This window comes from Mercenaria mercenaria, chromosome 4 (assembly GCF_021730395.1).
Source record: "Mercenaria mercenaria strain notata chromosome 4, MADL_Memer_1, whole genome shotgun sequence".
Classification (NCBI taxonomy): Eukaryota; Metazoa; Mollusca; class Bivalvia; order Venerida; family Veneridae; genus Mercenaria; species Mercenaria mercenaria.
The window spans coordinates 83,512,523-83,533,728 of record NC_069364.1 but is presented as its reverse complement, the minus strand read 5'-3'; the positions used below and the strand labels follow the sequence as shown (position 1 = coordinate 83,533,728).

Genomic DNA, 21,206 nt, shown 5'->3' with positions numbered 1-21,206 from the left:
AGCTATTGCTTATATCTTACTGTAACTTCACATAAACATTGTTCAGCATACAAACACAGTATTGCAGGGGCTGGGCCCATTAGGCCTATATCTAAGGTCAAGACCACCAAGTTGTCGAAAGCTTCGTTTATAGACATATCTTTGGAACTTTAAAAGATAATGACTTGAAATTAAATATATTTCTTTATAATCATCATCTGCATGTGTGGTTACAATCCCCATAACTCTAATTGTATTTTTGACAGAATTATGCCCCTTTCATCCTTAAAGTTTTTTGGCAATCTTCGTTTTTTGGATCATAACTTTAGTACAATATATATATATAAAATAATAAATAAAACAAAAAAAAATAAATAAATAGAAATATAGTTTGAGTTTAGCAAAGTCTTTATAATTTATGTGCATGTAGTTTCTTGGACTGTTTTTTTTTCAATTCATTTTACTGTCAAATCGCCAAAGAGTGGAGCGCGCTGTCTTACGGACTGCTCTTTTTGTCCAGGCAATAGCTTTGCAACTACTAAATGGAATTTAATTACAAACTGTATCAAATGAGTAATCAACTCACTAATTTCAGCTTGAGTAATACTGATGTACTCTACTTTTACTGTAAGACAATGCGACGAGGGATATGACTTCTCTTAGACTGCACTCATGGTTGATAGATACACTTGAATAAGGAATAATTCATATACAACGCTTTATCATTTTATTACGCAGTTTTGTATTGAATACATACCTCAGTATGACGAAGAAAACAAGCATTTATTTACAGTAATATCACAGACATGTATAAATATTTTCAAAAGAATGAAATAAAAGTAATAACAATCATCATTATAGTGGCATGAAGAACTTGCACATGCTTAATTCATTTACCTAACAAAATGACTAACACTGTAAACCATATTTTTATGAAAAGATTCACATTGCCAAAAATATAGGCAAGCATTATTACTCATTTAAATAGATAATGCAAAATCAGGAACAGCATCACATGATGGTCTTTTCTTTTCCAAATCAGATTCTTTCTTTCCAAATATAGAAACAAGTTTCTTTGAAACTGTCATTAAAGAACTCCGCCGGCGTCGGAGAATTGTTGATCTCTGCTGCTGAGTAATCTTTGCGTCTCTTAATAGTGCCTGATAAGCAATGCTTATTGGCATAAAAACATCGGCTGCCGAAACCTCGTAAAACTGGCAGCCATATTCCAACGCGAGCTCATGACCTACATCCACACCCACTTCTCGTCTGTGTTCGAGGTCTCGTTTGTTCGCGAGAAGCAACATGGGTACAATAAACGGTGACTTCATTTTGTGAAGGGAGTGTATGATGCCACGCGCCGCTTCGAAAGTCTCTTTTACACAGATGTCGTAAATTACTACGAAACCGTCGGCCCACTGAACGTGGGATTCAGATGGGCTACTGTTTCGCTGAAATGGTAATCAAAAATAATTAAAAAAAATATCTATGTGAGTGTAGAAAAAATGTATCAGTTTTGATGGCAAGTTATTTAATACGCAACTCTTCTATGCTGGAAGAACTGGAAAATAGGCCATGATTTTTAAGTATTTTTGTCCACCCTGTAATAACAGAAAGATTTTGATAAAAAAAACATAACATGTATCTTTCTGCCAAAAGATTTTGAATATGCATATGTGGAGGACTATACGCCCGCAGCATTATTATTATATTTTGATTTCCACACTGCAAAACATACGCGAAACAGATTCAAATTTATGTAACATCTGACTTTACAAATAAATATGACCAATTAGCGAACTGGATTTGAGAGATCAAAGGATAGATGATACATTGTAAATGGACCGAGTCAGGTAGGCTCGAGTTCGAGTCTTGCCACGCAAACGATAGAATTTTAGGCGGACGGATTATATATGTACTTTGTATAATTTTATGGTCAATTGAATATACATGTAAATGAAATAAAGATTAACCGTATATTTTTCCGAGCAAATACTTACATTTTTTGAGCATGTATCTAGTATTTCTATATCTGTAATATAATCTTCTTGTTTAATGCTGGAACGGTATAGCAAATCTGGAAAAAAGACACTGAATTATAGAATTATAGTAAACGCTGAACTACCAGGACGATTCTGCTTTTTTTTTTTTTTTTTGGGGGGGGGGGGGGGGGGGGGGGGGGGGGGGGTTAATCTTTAGAAACAGTTTTCAGTAAACTCTTTGAGGGGTGGAGAAGCTGGCCAACAATATTATCAAGAGCTTTTATTGCGTTGCTTATGCTGCGTTTACACTTAGCCACGATGTCCACGATTTAAAGAAAAGCTCGGAGCTCCACGATTTATTGCTCGAATCTTGTATTACTACGCTTTCCTCCACTTTCTTACGCTCTCAGTACGTTTTGTTACTACCTGCAGCGTTTTATTACGAAGCTAACACGATTCTGGTCGATCTCCGCCACGATTTTCATCACGTTCTTTCAAGTTCTCTTACGATTACCACGATATGCTATCACGTTTTGTCAAGTTCTGTTTAGATCCCTCACGTTATCAAGTTTTGTTAAGCTCTCTTACGATTTATGGCCACGATTTGATCAAGATTGTCACGTTTTGAGCACGATTGGAGTATAAATAGGAGGCAAGGGTCACACTCACATTCTCTCCAGAGATTCCAAAGAGGAACGAGCTATGCATCAAAGAGCTGAACAAGATGCTGAATTTGCAATTTTCGTGTATGCCTATAATAGTTTCTTGTCGGCAGCAGCAACAAGGGACGGAACAGGGCAGGATAGAAGAGATAGGAAGGAGAAGAAGAAATAGAAGGCACAAGACCTGTTGGATGAGATCATGGTTAAGAGAAAACCGAAGGCACTTTTCAACACAGAACTCAGGCGTGAAGATGTTGGCTCCAACGTCAACTATGTAAGGATGCCTCCAGATCTAGTGGAACTTAGAATCGTGTTTCCAAGTTCACCAAGATCCCCATACGATGGAGCATCAAGGTCTGATGCGCTACGTTAAGGTCTGTTAAGCTCTACAACGATTTCCACGTTCTGTCACGCTCTTTCAAGATTTAAGATAAATCGGGGTAATCGTGGCAAAATTTTTGACTGTCAAAAATTTTGTCACGATCCCTACAATGATCACGATTCCACCAAGTTCCCTCAAGATCACCACGATTCGATCCCACGAACCCCTACGCTCACCACGCTTCTCTCAAATCGTGGACATCGTGGCTAAGTGTAAACGCAGCATTATTTTCAGTTAAACCTCAAAACGTTTTGACGTAACTATGACGTATTAAAAATTTGAAACTTTTGTATAATACACTCTAGAACAGCAAAGTAAATTTAAAATACTAACAGTGTTCAAAAAGATTAAGTATACAATTATTTTCTTGTTTACCTATATCCGAATTGTATTCACCAATAAAACGTTTCGTTAAGAATCGCACTGTTACGGCTGAAATGATAAAACATAAAAGTATTTTACTACGCCCCAAAGAACAATCTCAACAGCGACATATTTTTTCTGTTGGATGAATTCCTCGGTATTAGCCTCTTATAAGCAAGAGTATCTGGACAGAAACGTATCCCGTAAGTAAAGATTATCAACCTTTAAGTAAAACTGAATTAACAAGAGATGTTTGTAAAACACGAATGCCACCATCCCCCTGATCACGTCATCACCATGATCTTGACCTACTAACGCCCAAAACATTAGTGGCCATCTACTTCACAAGCCAGATCATGCTATCGTAGTTTGAAGGTACTGGGTCAAGTGAGTCTCAAGATATTGAGCGGAAACGATTTTTGAAGGTTTAGGCCCCTCTGATCTTGAACTTCCTGACTTTCAAAACAATAGGTGTCATCTTCTTTATAAGCCAAATCATGCTATCAAGACTGAAGGTTCTGGATCAAGTAGTTCCTTAGACCTTAACTTTTGACCTATTGACATCAAAACAATACGGGTAATCTACTTCATATGCCCAATCATGCAATCAAGTTTGAAGGTTCTATGCCAAGCGGTTCGCAAGTTGTGCAGAAACACTTTTCAAGGTTCAGGCACTTGTGACCTTTGACTTGCTGATAAAAACTATAGGGGTCATCTCCTTTATTAGCATAATCATGTCATCAAGCTTGAAAATCCTGGGTCAAGTGGTTCTCAAGATATTAAACAGAAAGCGTATTTAATGTTCAGGCCTCTGTGACCTTGAACTTTGACCTATTGACTTCAAGATGTAATAGGGGCCATCAGCTTAAGCCTGAAGGTTCTTGGTCACGTGGTTCTCAAGTTGTTGGCCTTTTGATCCCTAAAACAATAGGGGACATTTGCTTTATAAACCCAGTCGTGCTGTCAAGTTTGGAGGTTCTGGCTTACGTTATTCTCAAATTATTGAGCGGAAACGGTTTTCAGGTTCAAACCCCCGTGACTTTGACATTTGATTGACAAACACCAATAATAATAAGGGTCATTTACTTTCTAAACCAAGTCAGGCTATTAAATTTGAAGGTTCTGGGCTAAGTGGTTCTCCAGTTACTGGGCAGAAACAGTTTTCAAGGCTCATAGATCTGAACATTGAAAACGGTTTCCCCATTATATCTTGAGAACCACCCGACCAAGAACTCTCAAACTTGATAACACGATTGGGAATACGAAGTAGATAACCCTCGGTGTGTGTGTGTGTGTGTGTGTGTGTGTGTGTGTGTGTGTGTGTGTTCGGGTTTAACGTCTTTTTCAACAATTTTTCAGTCATATAAACGACTTTGTCTACTTGTAGCAGTGAGCACAATGCCCAACTTTATAGTGCTGCCTCACTGGAATATCACGCCGTAGACACGTGGCATGATACCCCACCCAGTCACATTATACTGACACCGGGCTGACTAGTCCTAGCACTATCCCCTTAATGCTGAGCGCCAAGCGAGGAAGCTGCCAGTACCATTTTTTACGTCTTTGGTATGACGCGGCCGGGGATCGAACCCACGACCTCCCGCACTCGAAGCGGACGCTCTACCACTAGGCTACCGAGGGGGTTCGTCTTGTTCTCGGAGCCAACAGGTCAAAGGTCAATGTCACAGATGCCTTAACATTGAAAATTGAAAACTATTTCTGCACGGTAACTTCGTAGTCTTTTGAACAAGAACCTTAAACCGTGGATGCGTTATTGTGCGTAATGAAGTAGAAGACCCCTATTGTTTGGAGTCAGTAAGTCAAAGGTCAAGGTCACAGGGGCCTGAACATTGAAAACCGTTTCCACTCAATAACTTGAGAACCACTTGACGCAGTATCTTCAAACTTGGTAGCATGACATGGCTTAAGAAATTGATGACCCCATTGAATTGGGGTAAGTAGGTCAAAAGTCAATGTCATAGTGATCACGGGAGTGAAATGGGATAATACATCACGGAGGTGAGGGTTACGTATTTTACAAATATCTCTTGTTTTCTGTTAAATAATAAATGGAACAATTCGACGGTGCAAAGATTTATACCATATTACGGCAATATACTACCGGTAAAATACTATAACATCTAAGGGTTTTTAACTGTAGCTGTTTTAGTTTGTTCTCGGGGATATATTCATCTCACATAAACAAAAGGCCTTGCTAGATGACAAACATTTACCAACTACAATAAAAATGACGGCCAAACTTTCAACAGAAAACAGAAACAGTCATATTGAACAATAAATACACTTAACTTGAATCGACTTATTTAAAAGCCCATCAATCAATATTTATTCAATTCCAATTTATCAAGTAAATAATAATATTATGTTCAAACGGGATACGTGGTTTAGATTACACGGATTAAAGTTTTAGACAGTCTTAAATGATAATGATAACATTATTTAAAATTACGAAGGTTAATGGGAGATTTCATGCCATATTACAGCTGTCCTATCTTGGAGATCAACAAGCGTCTACGAGTTAAATATTTGACATGCCGCCGACTTAAGATTAATCACATTTCATCTAATAAATGTTAAATTATCACCCTTTCGCGAAAGATGTTCATATCTTGTGCATATATGTTTTAGAACTCTTGCCAGTCCGTTCGATTAGCTCGCGAGAAAACCAGACTAGAGGTCTCGAGCCTTTCATGGCAGACTGAATGACGTCTGTTTCATGACGGAAACTTGTCTGTTTCGTGAAAAGAAAAAGTAAGGACTAGTACATAATCCTGGGACACCGATGGTTAAATTTGGATTAAAGCTGTATGAAACAAATAAGCAAACTTTAAAAGTATCTGTCCGTCACACAGCAATAATCTTGTTATGCAAAAAGCATGGCAATTCACTTAATGTACTGTAAGATACAGTTTCTAAGTGCAAGCGACACGAGACATAAGGCCCGCTTAAATATAAATGTTTCCCACCATAAATTATAGTTATACAAACGAAATGATATAATTATATACATATTTAATAGCAGAATTTGATATCCAGTACATTTTTGTGAATGTCACGGTTTTCCTGCAAAATAATGAATATTTTTGTCGGCTTTAACGTCGCACCGACACAATTCATTGGTCATATGGCGAATTTCCAGCTTTTGTTGTTGGAAGAAGACCCCTGATACTAGTCAGGTCATCATTTTAGGCACAAGCGGGCACCTGGGTAGAATCACTGGCCTCCGTTAATTGTCAGTTGGATTGCTTTCTCACATGAAACAATTCTACATCCCAAGAGAAGTCTCGAACCCATAGCGGTGTGGGGCAAATGATTCGAAGTCACCAAACCCACTCGGCCACGGCGGCCACTTCAATAATGTATCAATACTGAATTGTAACAAAAATACTTTGCATGTATATTGTCATGCAGGGCCTTTAAACTATGCACTGGCTGTATTCCATGCTAGTCAGTAAATCCATTAGCATTATAAGAAAAACACAAACAATTAGCAGAGGTATGGCAGATATCAGCACTGAAAACTGCCCGGCCATGTTTACTTACTTTTAAAAACATGCGGTAAAAGTTTTAAAGCTGTTTGCGTTCCTTCTTTGAACATACATTTATAAACAAACAAACTCAATAACTGACTTATATCTAAGAATTCTTTTAGCAAACTATTTTCACAATAAATTGTTTGCGAAACAAATAAAGTGTTATGAACTTGGAGATTTTTTATAAAGAACGCAACGTTTTTGTGCGTTGTTGATTTTGGCTCCTACATGAAATTATGAAATAATGCGGAAACTCCCATCTGTCACTAATGCAATATTTCATTCAAATCTAAATGGGAATCATTAGAGCTACACTTAAGCAGTTCTCCATCTGCCTGAATTATCGACAATAAATTTTACTTTAATTCAAAGATGATGAGAAGATGTGAAGTGATACTTAAGAGTCGCACGAAGTGTAAATATGTCACAAGCGGGCTGTCTACGCTGGAGGCTACAAGATAGATATGAAATAGATGACTAACTCAAATATTTTGAAAAAGCGCTGGTGTATACCCTGAAACTAATTCCTGTGTTGTTTTTTGTTTTTTTTTTTTTCGAGGTGCCTATGATTCAAGGGTGTCTGTCGCCTAAAATGCTGGGAGAATTTAGGATGTTTAAAAATGTGTCTTTACACTCAATTTTACTTTTGTAATAGGCCTATCTGAAATTATGAGTTCTTTGTGTTCAAATCCCAGTGAAAGTAGCATTAGATCATAAAATTTACATCCCCCATACGCGGTCAGTGAGAGCGGAACTAGACCATAAACTCTGCATTCCCCATACGTGGCGTGAGAAATGGTCAGAAGTCTATAACTGACCACTGACGGCCTGTCTTAAGCAAAAATACAGTCGGCTGTAGAAGGAGTCATGTAATAACAAAATATTGGTAGGTGCCAAATTTTTAGCAAAGTGTCTCACCTGATTTTCCAACATTTTTATCCCCGAAAACTGCAATCCTGAGAGACGTCATTTTCACTGACATATCTCTTAATACCGAAAATCACATTTCGACACTAATTAAAATTAAGTAAAATTAAATTAGAAAATAAGTTCCAATATATAAGCTGCGGTAACATTCAAAGAAAGTCCACATTTATAAGTTTAAAAATTTAAACTGTTAAAATTTGATGGTATAAACTAAATTTCAATATTTCCAATATCAAATTATCCCAGGTCGAGTATTGCAGTCATGATATTAGCTTTTGAGCAAACATAAGGTGTTTACAAACTTTTCATAATCTGCGGACGTAGCTAGCGAATGCATTAGTTGGATTTATATTGAACTCTCTGGTCCCAACTTTTATTATCCGTCCTTTACCTGCGCTTTATGGTTCTATTTTCTTTTCAATACGTCTTCCTTTTTGTTTCAAGTAGGTATACTTGGAGCTAACTGCAATAACCAAGTGAAAATCAATTCACATCAATTTTTGAGCCCAGCCTTGAGAAAACCAACATAGTGCGTTTGCGACCAGCATGGATCCAGACCAGCCTGCGCATCCGCGCAGTCTGGTCAGGATCCATACTGTTCGCTAACAGTTTCTCTAATTGCAATAGGCTTTGAAAGCGAACAGCATGGATCCTGACCAGACTGCGCGGATGTGCAGGCTGGTCTGGATCAATGCTGGTCGCAAAGCCACTATGTTGATTTTTCACGTGGCGCGGCTCATATGTTTGTTGCTTGATTGCTTTCTATGCTTCCAAAGGATTTTTTCACAGATTTTATCATTTGTGATATACGGTCTCACATTTTTTCCAGTGTTCCTTTGCATGGCATAAACTTAAATAAACTAAAGCTTTCCCTACCAGTTTATGAATGATCGAATGATTTTTAATAAACACTACACGTTCATGTTGTGATATATTTTATCACAGTTTTATTCTGTTTTGTTGGGCCTGCTCAACACGGCTTAAAATCAAAGTTTGTAAACATAAATTAAAATTCAGCTTTTAATTTTGTGTCAAAAATCGTGACTTTTGAAATCATGAACAAAATAGGCATTCTTCACTGATTTGCACAAAATTTATGACAGCTAGTATTGTCGCTGTTTGAAGCTGATAATACAAGTGCGCACAGCCCAAAGGTTGTAAATACACATATATATATAATTATATGCGTTCCATGGAGTAGTAACAGTCAACTTATTAAAGGCTACTGCTGCATTTTCCACTTCCTACCGATCAGTGAAATCGAGCTCTGTGACTTAAGAAATTCCGTGCACACCGCCTTTTCATTAAAATTACCGAGACTACTGATATGATACTAGTAATCCTTCTCAGAGTTTTAAAGCAATGTCTCCAATATAATAAAAAAGTCAACACTGATCAGGGTGAAATTGATAAGTTCGCTGTGACTATAAATCACTTTCCTGTCACCTGTCGTCTAATTAGTTTGTTTCGGCAACCCGCGGATGTTGTTTGGTTCTATCAAATTACCTTCATAAATACGAAGAGCCAACAGATGGGTACGACTACAATTAAGCTTAAAACACGCAAAATGTTACAGTTGTCCAGAGGAATGAGACATAGGAGAGGGATTCTAGTCTCTGCAAAAAAGAGAAGAGGACCTTAAATTCCAAACGAGATGATAATTGCAAAGTTGATATCTGACATAGTGTTGTGGTTTACCCTTACAGACCTGACAACTGCGAAAGACAGCTGCTCTATCAGCTAGCTCATTCACTAGCTCGGGAGTCAGATGCGTCCTTTGTGGTTATGGGGCAACTTATATGTGAAGACGTAATAGGGCCTATTAAAAAGCTAGGAAGACAAACAAGTCTTCTATTCGGAAGAAGTTCCTAGACCTAACACACTCACGGTGGGGAAACCAAGAATGCAACGTCATCAAAACCCAGCGCAAATGAGCTGACCACACACAAATTTACGTCGATTCAGGTCAGAAAAGTCTTGTAACTTTTTTATTACTGCAGCTTTCGACTCGAGATAAAGAGCACCGTACCCGGCCTGGAGTATACTATTCTGCGGTAGTGTTCCATATTGTACATATAGCTTGGTTTTTGCTCGAAAACGCGAACAGTTGGCAAAGAAGGTATGAGCTGTACCACACTTTTGTCTAAGAAAGTGAGTTTTGACCGCATTTTCGTGAAATGAGGACAGATTTGAAGCTCATTTAATATCAGTGACTAGCATAATAGTCAAACATTGCTTTATTTTGCTATTTTCAAGGATATCTGACGATATTTTATTAAAAAAAAACACCGTTATTAAAATGAGAACATCCACACTGACGACTTTGTTGGAGAACATCCACACTCTTAATTACCATTATTGCAGTAATGCTTCCTAAAAGCTGTGTCTTAGGCAGTCAAGCTACGTTGTTCAACAACAAATGTCGTCTATACATACAATCAGCAGTTCATACCATTTACCGCAAGTCTGTAGACCAGTTAAAATAGATCTGCCAAATTATATAGCAATGGCTGAGCACATGTTAGGCTAACATTAATCTCTGTGTAAAGTGTGGCATAAGGACACGGTGTTCAGATTGATTGCATCTTAGGAAAAACATTATTTTAAGATAACAAGACAAAGTCGCATAAAAGTCCTGCACACAAAGTTTAAAAGCAAATAGAGGATTGAAATAGTTATTGTATTGTTATTTTGTTTAGAACTATATCCATCCCAAAGTGCATAAAACACGGATAGTTAGTACTTTAACTAAATATTATAACTGTTAGATATTTTAAATCTTATTTCAGCAAATGGAAGTCTCTTTCAAATATCAAATACAATCCAACCTTATACATAAAAAACCGATAGAAAGGCATACAATGTATTATCATTACGTAGACTAAAGCCTGGGTTCTGCATACGGAACCGAAATTCGTTTATTGAATGGCAATCCCATGACAACAATATTATATTTCTAAAGATAAAACATGATATTAAAATTGTTTGAACATTAAATAGTTCTAAATGGTGTCTTTAAATCAGCTTGATCTCTTAAAATAAAGGCAAGGTCTATAGCCAAGTGTTAGGGCGTCCGCTTTGAGTGCGTGAGGTCGTGGATTCGATTCCCGGCCGCGTCATACCAAAGACGTGAAAAATGGTACCAGTAGCTCCCTTGCTTGGCGTTCAGCATTAAAAGGGAAACTGGCCTCTTCTCTCATACCCCCGTGGCGATTGATCCCATCAGGAATGAGGGGTCGAGAGTGATGAATGTAAGTTATAGAACTTCCTTCAAAATCGACCTAAAATGAATTCTGTATAAACTAAAATAAAGGCAAACATAAAAACACGGTTTTATACATTTGATTTAATCACATGTAAGACCGTAGCTTATATTTTTGACTGAGAAGATTCATTAAAAGCTTCATTGGGGACAATTTACTTTTGAAAAGATGATTTCCTATAGGCACATATTACAAAAAGTTACTTAAGGTCAAAACATTTTGTTCAGCAGAAAAAGCACGTGACTCTATCAATTTACATTTGCCAACAGTTGCAAGTTTATTCTATAATTTTGAAAAATCGGGAGTTTAATCAAATTTCAAATCAGTGAAGAAAACAAAAATGGATCCGAACTACCTTAAGCATCATACGGGAAAGATTTTCATGTAACACCTTAAACTTTCGTCAGTATTTATACACCTTTCCATACTCTCTCCGCTGTGACTGTCTTAAGTGTTCCCGCAGAGCAGGTTTTCCGGCTGAAGCTTAGCCCCTAATATCGCACTTCAATCAAATGCTGATTTATTAAAATGAATTGCCCATAATTTGAAATGTTCTGCAATGCCATTGGACAAAATAATTTCAATCACTAAATACTGTTACAACTGTATTAATAATTTACTAGTTGCGGGCACCTATTCACATTAGCAGATCTTAATAATTTCAAATTGTTTTATAGAGCTTGAGCCGTATTGTTCGTTAATAATAGTTCAGCCAGGAAAATTGTAAGGGTGTTTAAGTATAAGTTTGTGGTTTGGTAAAAGAAATTTACATAGACTTTGTTATCTCGCATATGTTATTGGTGCTAAAATAATTTAAATGGGATGAGAAGTTTTATTTTTCTAATTATTGGCTAACCTGTTTAGTGTTTAAAATTATTTTTTGTTTACAAATTTAAGCTCTGCGTACAGTATATGTGACTTACCGGGTTAATAAACGAATGAAAGTAAATCTTGATTTACCAAAATTAATTTCCCCATAATTCCAAAAATACTGCAATGACATTGGAGAAAAGTAATTTCAAACACTAAAAAGGTGGAAAAAAGATTTATGTTTTCTTTTCCATTTTTATATTTTATATTATAATTATTATATATAACACGATCTTATTCATGTAGAATCTACTCTACTAAATATTTATATAGATCAAATGCCCTACGGATTGCAACAACATTTTCAAATTGACATTATTAAATTTGCAGTATGTCATAAAAAGAAAAAATACTGCCATCTGAAACAAAATAACGAATGACGCGCAGATTGAATGCAGTGAAACTTATCACTTTTACCTTACTTTTTCACATGTCAGATTTTAAAACAAAAACGGTTTTGTCTTGATTTTTCTAAATAGTGCATGATAATAGTGTGGATGTTCTCCAACAAAGTCGTCAGTGTGGATGTTCTCATTTTAATAACGGTGTTTGTTTTGAAAAAATATCGTCAGATATCCTTGAAAATAGCAAAATAAAACAATGATTGACTGTTATGCTAGTCACTGATATTAAATGAGCTTCAAATTTGTCCTCATTTCACGAAAATGCGGTCAAAACTCACTTTCTTAGACAAAAGTGTGGTACAGCTCATACCTTCTTTGCCAACTGTTCGAGTTTTCGAGCAAAAACCAAGCTATACGTACAATATGGAACACTACCGCAGAATAGTATACTCCAGGCCGGGTACGGTGCTCTTTATCTCGAGTCGGAAGCTGCAGTAATAAAAAAGTTACAAGACTTTTCTGACCTGAATCGACGTAAATTTGTGTGTGGTCAGCTCATTTGCGCTGGGTTTTGATGACGTTGCATTCTTGGTTTCCCCACCGTGACACTTAGTGCGGAAAAACGTCAAAGCGGCTTATCACCAATATCTTGAAGACATCCTAAATCTACATAGTACTGACCCCAACCTTCCAAGTAGACCAAATTTAAAGAAAATCTACTCATTAATTAAACATTCCAAACAAGAGTCGTCCTCCATGTCATCCCTGAAGTATGAAACGAAGCTCTGTCATAAGATAACGCCAAGGCAACAGTACTGAACAAACAGTTTCAGTCGGTCTTCAGCCCAAAATCTCCACTGACACTTGCTTCACTTTGTAAAATGAAACCTCAAGATATGTCAGTTAATCAAAATGGTAATTTCATCTTAAATATGCAAGATCCTGTGAAGAAGGATCCCTACCATCCCAGTGGAAGTCAGCAAATGTAACCCATGTTTACAACAAAACTGAAAGGTCAAACCCGCCAACTATAGTCCTATTTCTTTAACATGTCTTCTATGCAAAGTATTAAAACGCATAGTTCCCTCCTCAATAGTAAAACATTTCACCAGCCAAAGTATCCTCTACAACCTGCAACATGGGTTTCGGGGAAAAGATCACGTGTCACCCAACTAGCAATGTTAGTAAATGACCTGATAACCTCAGTCTATGATTAGAAAGAAGTAGATCTCATATTACTGCTAACTAGATTTTAGTAAGTCTTTCGATAAGGTCAGCCACGAGAAAGTCCTACTGAAAATGCTCAATTATGGAGTCAGAGGTCAAACTCTAAAGAGGATAAAAAGTTTTCTTGATAGCAGAATCCTGAATGACATCAGTTCAGATGCCTGGTGTTCCACAGGGTTCCGCCCTTGGACCCCTGCTCTTTTTAGTCAATATATATGACCTCCCACAAAATATCAGCTCTAAAGTACGCCTCTTTACAGATGATAAAGCAATCTACCTCACACTGTCATCTGCAAATGCATTAGTTACCCTCCAAAATGACCACAAAATGTTAGAGGAGTGGGTTTGGAGTGGGATATGAAATTAAACCTCTCCAAATGTCAAACCATCCACGTCACAAGAAGGAAACATCTTATTCCCACCCAGTACTACCTCCATGGAGTCCTGCTCGAAGCAGTCACCTCGGCCAAATACCTTGGCGCGGATATATCAGACAATCTTTCATGGGACGCCCATATCAAAAGTTCAACAAAGAAAGCCAATTAAACATTAGGGTTTCTGCGCAGAAACAGCAAGGTCAAATCTGACTGTGACCATCAAAGTCCATGGCTTACCAAGCACTTGTTAGACCCCAGTTGGAATATGGTTCTGAAGTGTGGTCACCTTGTACTCAATCCTTCATAGACCAGACAGAGGGTGTTCAGAGACGGGCAGCTCGTTGGGATTAAGGCTGGCTACCGTCAAACCTCCAGTATTACAGATATGTTACACTCCCTTAAACCTAAGTCGACTAGAACTCCGATGTATTGATAACAGACTTTCCCTTATGTATAAATCAATCATGGACTAGTTGCCATCCCCAAAGAAGGTTACTTAGTTCCCCTCATTCAATACACAAGCTGTAGAACAGCATATCACTGGAATTATCTCTCTGTGTCTCTTGCTGTTGCCCACCCAGTTCGATGTAGCCATTGATCATGTCTCAACCTACATTGCATGATAGCTGCTATTTTTCCATTTTTCCATTTCAGCCTAATAATGCCTACGTCCCCGTGAGGGGTTTTGACATTATCGGAAGATAGATAGATGAAGTGAAACCAAAATTTCAGCACCGTCCGTTTTTTGGCGCCATATTATAACCCGTCATCCGTCTTTCCTTTGAATGACAATTTGACCACAAATACAACCTCGCATTGGTCGAGAGGGCTAAGACACTTTCCTACGGAGGTGAAGGCCTCTGGTTCGAATCCTGGCTACTCCCATTGCGGTGTGTCCTTGGGCAAGGCACTTTAATTTATCGATTGCCTCAGCCGACCCAGCTGTAAATGGGTACCAGCAAATTGCTGGGGGTGAGGTATAATTGGTTTTAACTGTTCTTAATATAGGGTCGCAGAAAAGCTCTATAGAGCTTATGTTAATTGTTTCACCAAGCGACGGTAAATAAAACTTACCTTTACCTTTTACCTCCATGCAGCCTCCAATCGTCTTTGGATAGTTATACGACACGTAGATTTAACATAATTTGTAATCAAATCATTTTCCCTTGCAGTTAACTATGCAAAAAAAGACAGTTTTTGATATACATTGTTTGTTTGCACTGTTAACCCAAGGACAAATATGTAGATAAATGGACTCATTTGTTATTTTGAGCGATGACATTTTGGCGGGTGATTCTCAATCATCCAAACGCTTATTACTGTATGTATTAAACAAACAGTAACTAACCCAGATTTCTTGATGTGTATTGTTGCGGAAGTGTTGAATATTTCCTTATCTAAAGTGTTTTGCGTCGAGTTTTGCATGTAAGGTAAATCAGATCTTTAAATCAGATTATTTATTATGTTTCTTTCAGTCAGTTTCGTTTGTCACATCTACCTTATTCGAAATTTGGATACTTCTCTAACGACTGTTGGTTCGAACGGTATCATATTTCGGTTAAGGCTGAACACCACTAAATCCAGCTGTTCTTTATTTCATATAAAATTCACTCACTTCATAACGGTTTTTCGACATTTTCTAGCATATCAGATTTTCAGAGACTTATATTCCCATAAAGAACTAGATCGCTACTTTAGAAAAACAAAAAGAAAATGGGGTGTTAACTTTTATATAAGAAAACTACAGTTCGTTAAATACAACCCGCTGAATTTACTACTTTTCGCTTCTTTCAATTTCTCTTTTCGTGACATTAAATTCTTACGCCGCCATTTTTATCTAGCATGCAATAGGAACATGCTGATTTCAATAGAATGCAAAGTGATACATACTGAAACGCGGTAGGGTAAAAGTAAGCACGTTGCTGCCGAGAAAATGCACTAGGAAAGGAAAAAAGATTAGTACTATTTATATTTGGACTACTTGTGACTAGACCTGCGGAGGCTTACATTCTATTTGGTAGTGATCAGCCTATAAGAGAAAATTTTTGTTTGATTTTTCCATGAATTTGCATTCATTTTCAAGGTACACCTATTTTACAATGATTCTGCTTAGTTTTGGTGCAAAATATTGAGAAAATGTAGAGAAATGACAATTCATTACAGGTCACCCCCATCCCCAAAAATATGCAAAATTTAGCCCTGTGCAGGCAATATTTCAATTTATTTTACCTTATTCGTGGAATTTACATTTAACATCCATTTAATCGTTACGATGTTTGTCATTTTCATTCAGAAACATGCTAATTTCAATATTATTTAGGCAACTGAAGTGCTAAAATCGAGAATAGACATTTACTAGGTCTTAAAACGAACCAAAATAGTGCCACCTGGTCGAAAATTTGATCTTAATTCCAAAAACACAAGAAATTTAAGCGTTTTTAGCCATTTGTTACCGTTTTACATCATAAAGAATAGATTAATGGCATTTCCATTCATTTTCGAGGGGTTTCAGAAAATACCATGTATTGCCCCTTATAGGCTGAACACCACTAAATCCAGCTGTTCTTTATTTCATATAAAAGTCACTCACTTCATAACGGTTTTTCGACATTTTCTAGCATATCAGATTTTCAGAGACTTATATTCCCATAAAGAACTAGATCGCTACTTTAGAAAAACAAAAAGAAAATGGGATGTTAACTTTTATATAAGAAAACTACAGTTCGTTAAATACAACCCGCTGAATTTACTACTTTTCGCTTCTTTCAGTTTCTCTTTTCGTGACATTAAATTCTTACGCCGCCATTTTTATCTAGCATGCAATAGGAACATGCTGATTTCAATAGAATGCAAAGTGATACATACTGAAACGCGGTAGGGTAAAAGTAAGCACGTTGCTGCCGAGAAAATGCACTAGGAAAGGAAAAAAGATTAGTACTATTTATATTTGGACTACTTGTGACTAGACCTGCGGAGGCTTACATTCTATTTGGTAGTGATCAGCCTTAACAGGTTTTTAATCGGTCCTGCAATAAACCACTAAGGACCGCTAAGGACCACTAAGGAGGCACAAAGGACCACTAAGGACCTCAAAGTGAGCACTAAGGACCACTAAGTGGTGACTTAGGGTACAATAAGGACCCTTAAGAAAAATCTAAGGTTTTTAATAAGTTTCAAGTAGGAAGTTTTTGAGTTTATTACTGGAAAATGTTATGTTCTAACAGGCACGTAAGCTGGAGTGATTTTGTCATTATGCAGATCTGAGGTGGAGGTGTTAGTCCAAATAATAGGACGTTTCGGGATGGCGTGATAACTTTTGACTGTTGACTGTCTCTGTCACGTCCAAATTTAATCTGCATATTCCTGTTAGGAAATCCCCAATGAAATCCATTGGGAATGTTTTCTGGTATATGTACATAATATTTGTAATGATTACATCTCTGAAAATGAATTTATGTTGACATTAAAGCATAAAATTTCCTTGCTGACATTTTATGAATGTTTATTTTGTGTTTTGTTTCTGCAGTTTAGTGTCATCGGCAGTTGGCTGTTTATTGAAACTAGTGTTAGGGTAGATATGTCCTTGCATCTGTCACATCATATTTTCGAAGATTTAGTCTTTTATTTAAAATTATAAGTTCAACTCGTGTGAAGTTTCTACATGAATATTAATGTTTAATTTATTAAAACAAGTAATCTGACCAGTATTTTATGACTTTTTGGATTTTTTTTTAATGTCTTTGTTTTCCTAACAGTAAAATACAGATACCGGTAAGGCTTAGAGGGATGACAGCTATAAAATATCAGATCATAAAAAAAGTTATCCTGATAAGCCAAATGAGTAAGGCTAGGTACTAGGTGTGGGAGGGGGGTGGCCCCCTCCCACAGGTGGGGGTTCATGGGGGCCTCCACCAAGAAAATTTTAGATTTTACTCGTTGAAATAGGGCCCGTTGAATGCATTTCCGGACAAAAAATAATCCATGATAACTTTAAACATGTTCATTTTTCTCAGTCTTCTAATTTTAATGTGATTAGATGTATGTTTTAGATATGCATTAAATTTCTTACCACTAGGTTACTTTCAACGAAAAACATGAATAGCAACATGCCATTGAGATGTTCACATCCATTCAAACTCCACATACTACTAGTAGTACTTTCTAATAAAAAAAAAAGACTGTTCTTACATTCTTTGACAATTTTTATGTATATATAATAATATATTGGAACACAATTTTGTCAACATTTCTGTGGTGTTACTTATTGTTTCAAGGTTTGGTCCCATTTAGATATGAGGAATGACATCTTTCTGTATCAGTTAAAGTGTGGTCTTTATTTCCTAACACATAGGATATGGTGGATTAAAGCTTGAACCAGAATTTTGCCGCCATGTTTACTTTTCAATCAATATCAAAATACGTCACACAGTGCGGTACACTGTATATTTACCATGATAAAAAAAGCGTTATACAAACATACAGTAAAATAGCATTTGATTGGAGATGACTGTGATTATTGGACAGTGAAGCGGACAACAAAAGTCTGCGTTTCTGCTACTGCAATTTTATTTGGTCTATTTGTGAACAGCCGATTAACCCCTTCACCCCCTACCCCCTCTGCTTTTTACTGTATAAGTGGTTATTTCCAAGAGTTAGCGAATTCGGAATTCCAGACATTTGGCGTGCGGAAATATTAGCGAATTCCCCTTTTTTAACTTGCGTAAAAACAAAAACAGCTTTTCATAAGAAATGGAGCCAGCGAATGTTCATATATAAGAAAATGTGCTGCACATTACTAAAATTATTGTTTTCTCTTTTTTTTATAAAAAGTTATTACTTGAAAGCGTACTAGTATTTGTTTAAAGGAAAGCAAAATATGTGTAACTATCAACCTGAAAAAAGGCTAACAATATGCATTGAAGTAAATCCTTTTGTTACATTTTGTAAAGGTGTGAAATGCATTTTTAAAAGTCAGTATGTTTTCTCGCTTCCATACTCGCCTATGTCAGTTTACGGTAAATAGCTAAAAATAGCTAGTTTTGTATCTGTCAACAAATGAATGGAATTTAATCAAATTAAGATAATCTTTACCTGTATGAAATATAACCAAACAACTCGGGCTTTTTTGTTTTGACGTATTTAAGGCCATAAAAGGTAGCTTTAAAAACGTGTACAGTGTACAGACAGAGACAGAGGGTCTGTTTCTCTCATTTACTGCTGGTGTTTTTATGATGGGTTGGCTGATATTAATTTTTTATGTTTGAGAAAATGTTAGCGAATTTTGTCAATTCACGAAATTCGCCAATATTTCCGCCTCTCTAACTTAACCACTTATACAGTATTTCAAATTTGGGTGATTTGGGAAGGACAAAAAATTAAACTGTCAGAATTTCATTACACAACTGCGTATTTGCATACAGGCAGCTACGAGCATGTCCAATCTGAACTCACTTAGACTCAGACTGTGGTATGACATAATAATTTTAGAGTTATCCCATCTCTTTTGATGTCCCAGAGAGTATACAGTGTTACCCCTGGTATTCCGAACCAGTTATTATAAAAATGAAAATTGGACAAATGCTTCAGCATGTACAATATCATTTTTACATATTCATAAATACATCATTAAATTGCAAATACAAAGGCATCGTCTGATTTATGAAATATCACTTCCTTTGCAGGAGTCCTGACCTCGGTGACCTTGGCAGTTTCGAGTTATTTATGGGTATTCAAAATCACTATTGCCATTACTCATTTCTAACTGTAGATGTCTACCCTCAGATACTTCTTTAGTGAGATGGGCTTTGGAATGCTATGTCAACTTTATGAAGATTCAGATCAAACAAAATGATAAGTTTAAAATAAGATCATAATGAACTCTGTATATTTGTTGTTACACTTGCAACATCAGGACACAAACCGCTTTTCAATGTAACACATTGTAGTAGCAGGGTTTTCTCTTGCTGTTTCGGTAACATAGCCTATACCCCAAAAATTGGGACTTTGACGCGTAAATGTTCTGAATTGGGAAATATTTAGTCCCATAGGATATAGTAAGGATGTGTTTAAGCACTTTCTCATACACTTGTTTCACATTGTACAACCTCTTTAACATACTACCATTACAAAATTGTCCATAATTTGGTCAATGTTTGTGTAATTTTGATGAATTTTTTTTTTCAGAATGTGGATTGGGAATTTTTGCACTCATTTTTGGCATTGGGAATATAGCCGAATAATAGCTAAAGACGACATTGTATAAGAGACCACCCAAGGGACTGCTAAAAAGTGATCTCTTAATGGAATGGTCTCTTAATGAATTTCAGTCAGATGAAAAGGGAAGTTATTTTTAACTGTTAATGTAACTTTATTTATTATGAACATACATGTATGGTTTCAAAATCTGTTTTAACATCGGGAACACTTTTCCAAGACCACACACCGTGAAAATTATGAATAGATTGTTTGTCAGTTTGACTGATACAAAGGTTAATTGCATTCAGTCATGTGCAAAACGTACTCGCTAATAACACAGATGAAGAAATGCCCGGTAGAATTTTGGTACCCGGTCGCTTAATAGATACTTTTGTCGAATATTTTACCTGTTGGGACTACATTAATGTGGTCGCTAGTCGTTTAATAAAAAAGTCGTTTAATGGAATGAATATATATACTGAAAACGTTCGGGAGGGATTTTGACTGGTCGTTTAATGCAAATATCGCTTAATAGAGGTGGTCGCAAGTACGATGTCGACTGTATAAAAATGGCAAAAAAAAACCCACCCTGAGTCAAAGGTAAAATGGTCCGCACGAATTATTGACATATGAGTTCAAGACTTGTAAATATGTAAAGTATATATGTTAGTGTGATGAAAGAGAAGAGAAGTGAGGCATATATATTATAAATAAACAACTGTTTGGCAAAACATCCAGATTTTATACTTCCACTGACAGAATGTGAAGTATATACAAACTAACAAGAATGCATGGTATATTAACATAATTTCATTAGCTTCCTCTTAGTGTTGTTGAATAAGGTTGACACAAGAAACTATGGCCCTAGAATGCATGAATTTAAAACAAATGTTTGAAAGGAAATGACGTCTATGGCACGCCAGTTGTCCAATAATTACGTGAACCTAGGTTCACGGTGGAAAAACTGAGATTAACGATCGATATACCAGGTTTTTCGAACGTAAAACCAGGTTTTTCGAATACTTACCTATATTTTCGAGTGAAAACATAGGATAACGCCGTAAACCATAGTTCAAGCTCA

General features: G+C 36.6%; 2 protein-coding genes across 4 annotated transcripts in view; one reads left to right on the top strand and one right to left on the bottom strand.

Annotated features, from left to right (window-relative positions):
- Window positions 1-691: 691 nt before the first annotated feature.
- On the bottom strand, window positions 692-15,152 carry LOC123553540 (ras-related and estrogen-regulated growth inhibitor-like protein). 3 transcript variants are annotated; one of them, XM_045343245.2, is made up of 4 exons: window positions 15,005-15,152; window positions 3,381-3,437; window positions 1,980-2,056; window positions 692-1,430 (listed from the first exon to the last, which is right to left on the bottom strand). In XM_045343245.2, the coding sequence occupies exons 1-4, from the start codon at window positions 15,021-15,023 to the stop codon at window positions 960-962; spliced, it is 624 nt and encodes a 207-aa protein (XP_045199180.1). In that variant the 5' UTR covers window positions 15,024-15,152; the 3' UTR covers window positions 692-959. The 3 variants fall into 3 exon arrangements, with proteins under 3 accessions (XP_045199180.1, XP_045199181.1, XP_045199179.1); XM_045343246.2 differs by having other exon boundaries at window positions 15,011-15,152; XM_045343244.2 differs by lacking the exon at window positions 15,005-15,152 and adding an exon at window positions 7,841-8,286.
- Window positions 15,153-15,226: 74 nt separating this feature from the next.
- The window catches only part of LOC123553036 (protein mono-ADP-ribosyltransferase PARP4-like), a 101,060-nt gene continuing 95,080 nt past the window's right edge, over window positions 15,227-21,206 (top strand). Inside the window, exon 1 of the mRNA XM_053542310.1 lies at window positions 15,227-15,360. The gene's annotated coding sequence lies outside the window, so the exon portion shown is untranslated. The remainder of the gene's footprint in view (window positions 15,361-21,206) is intronic.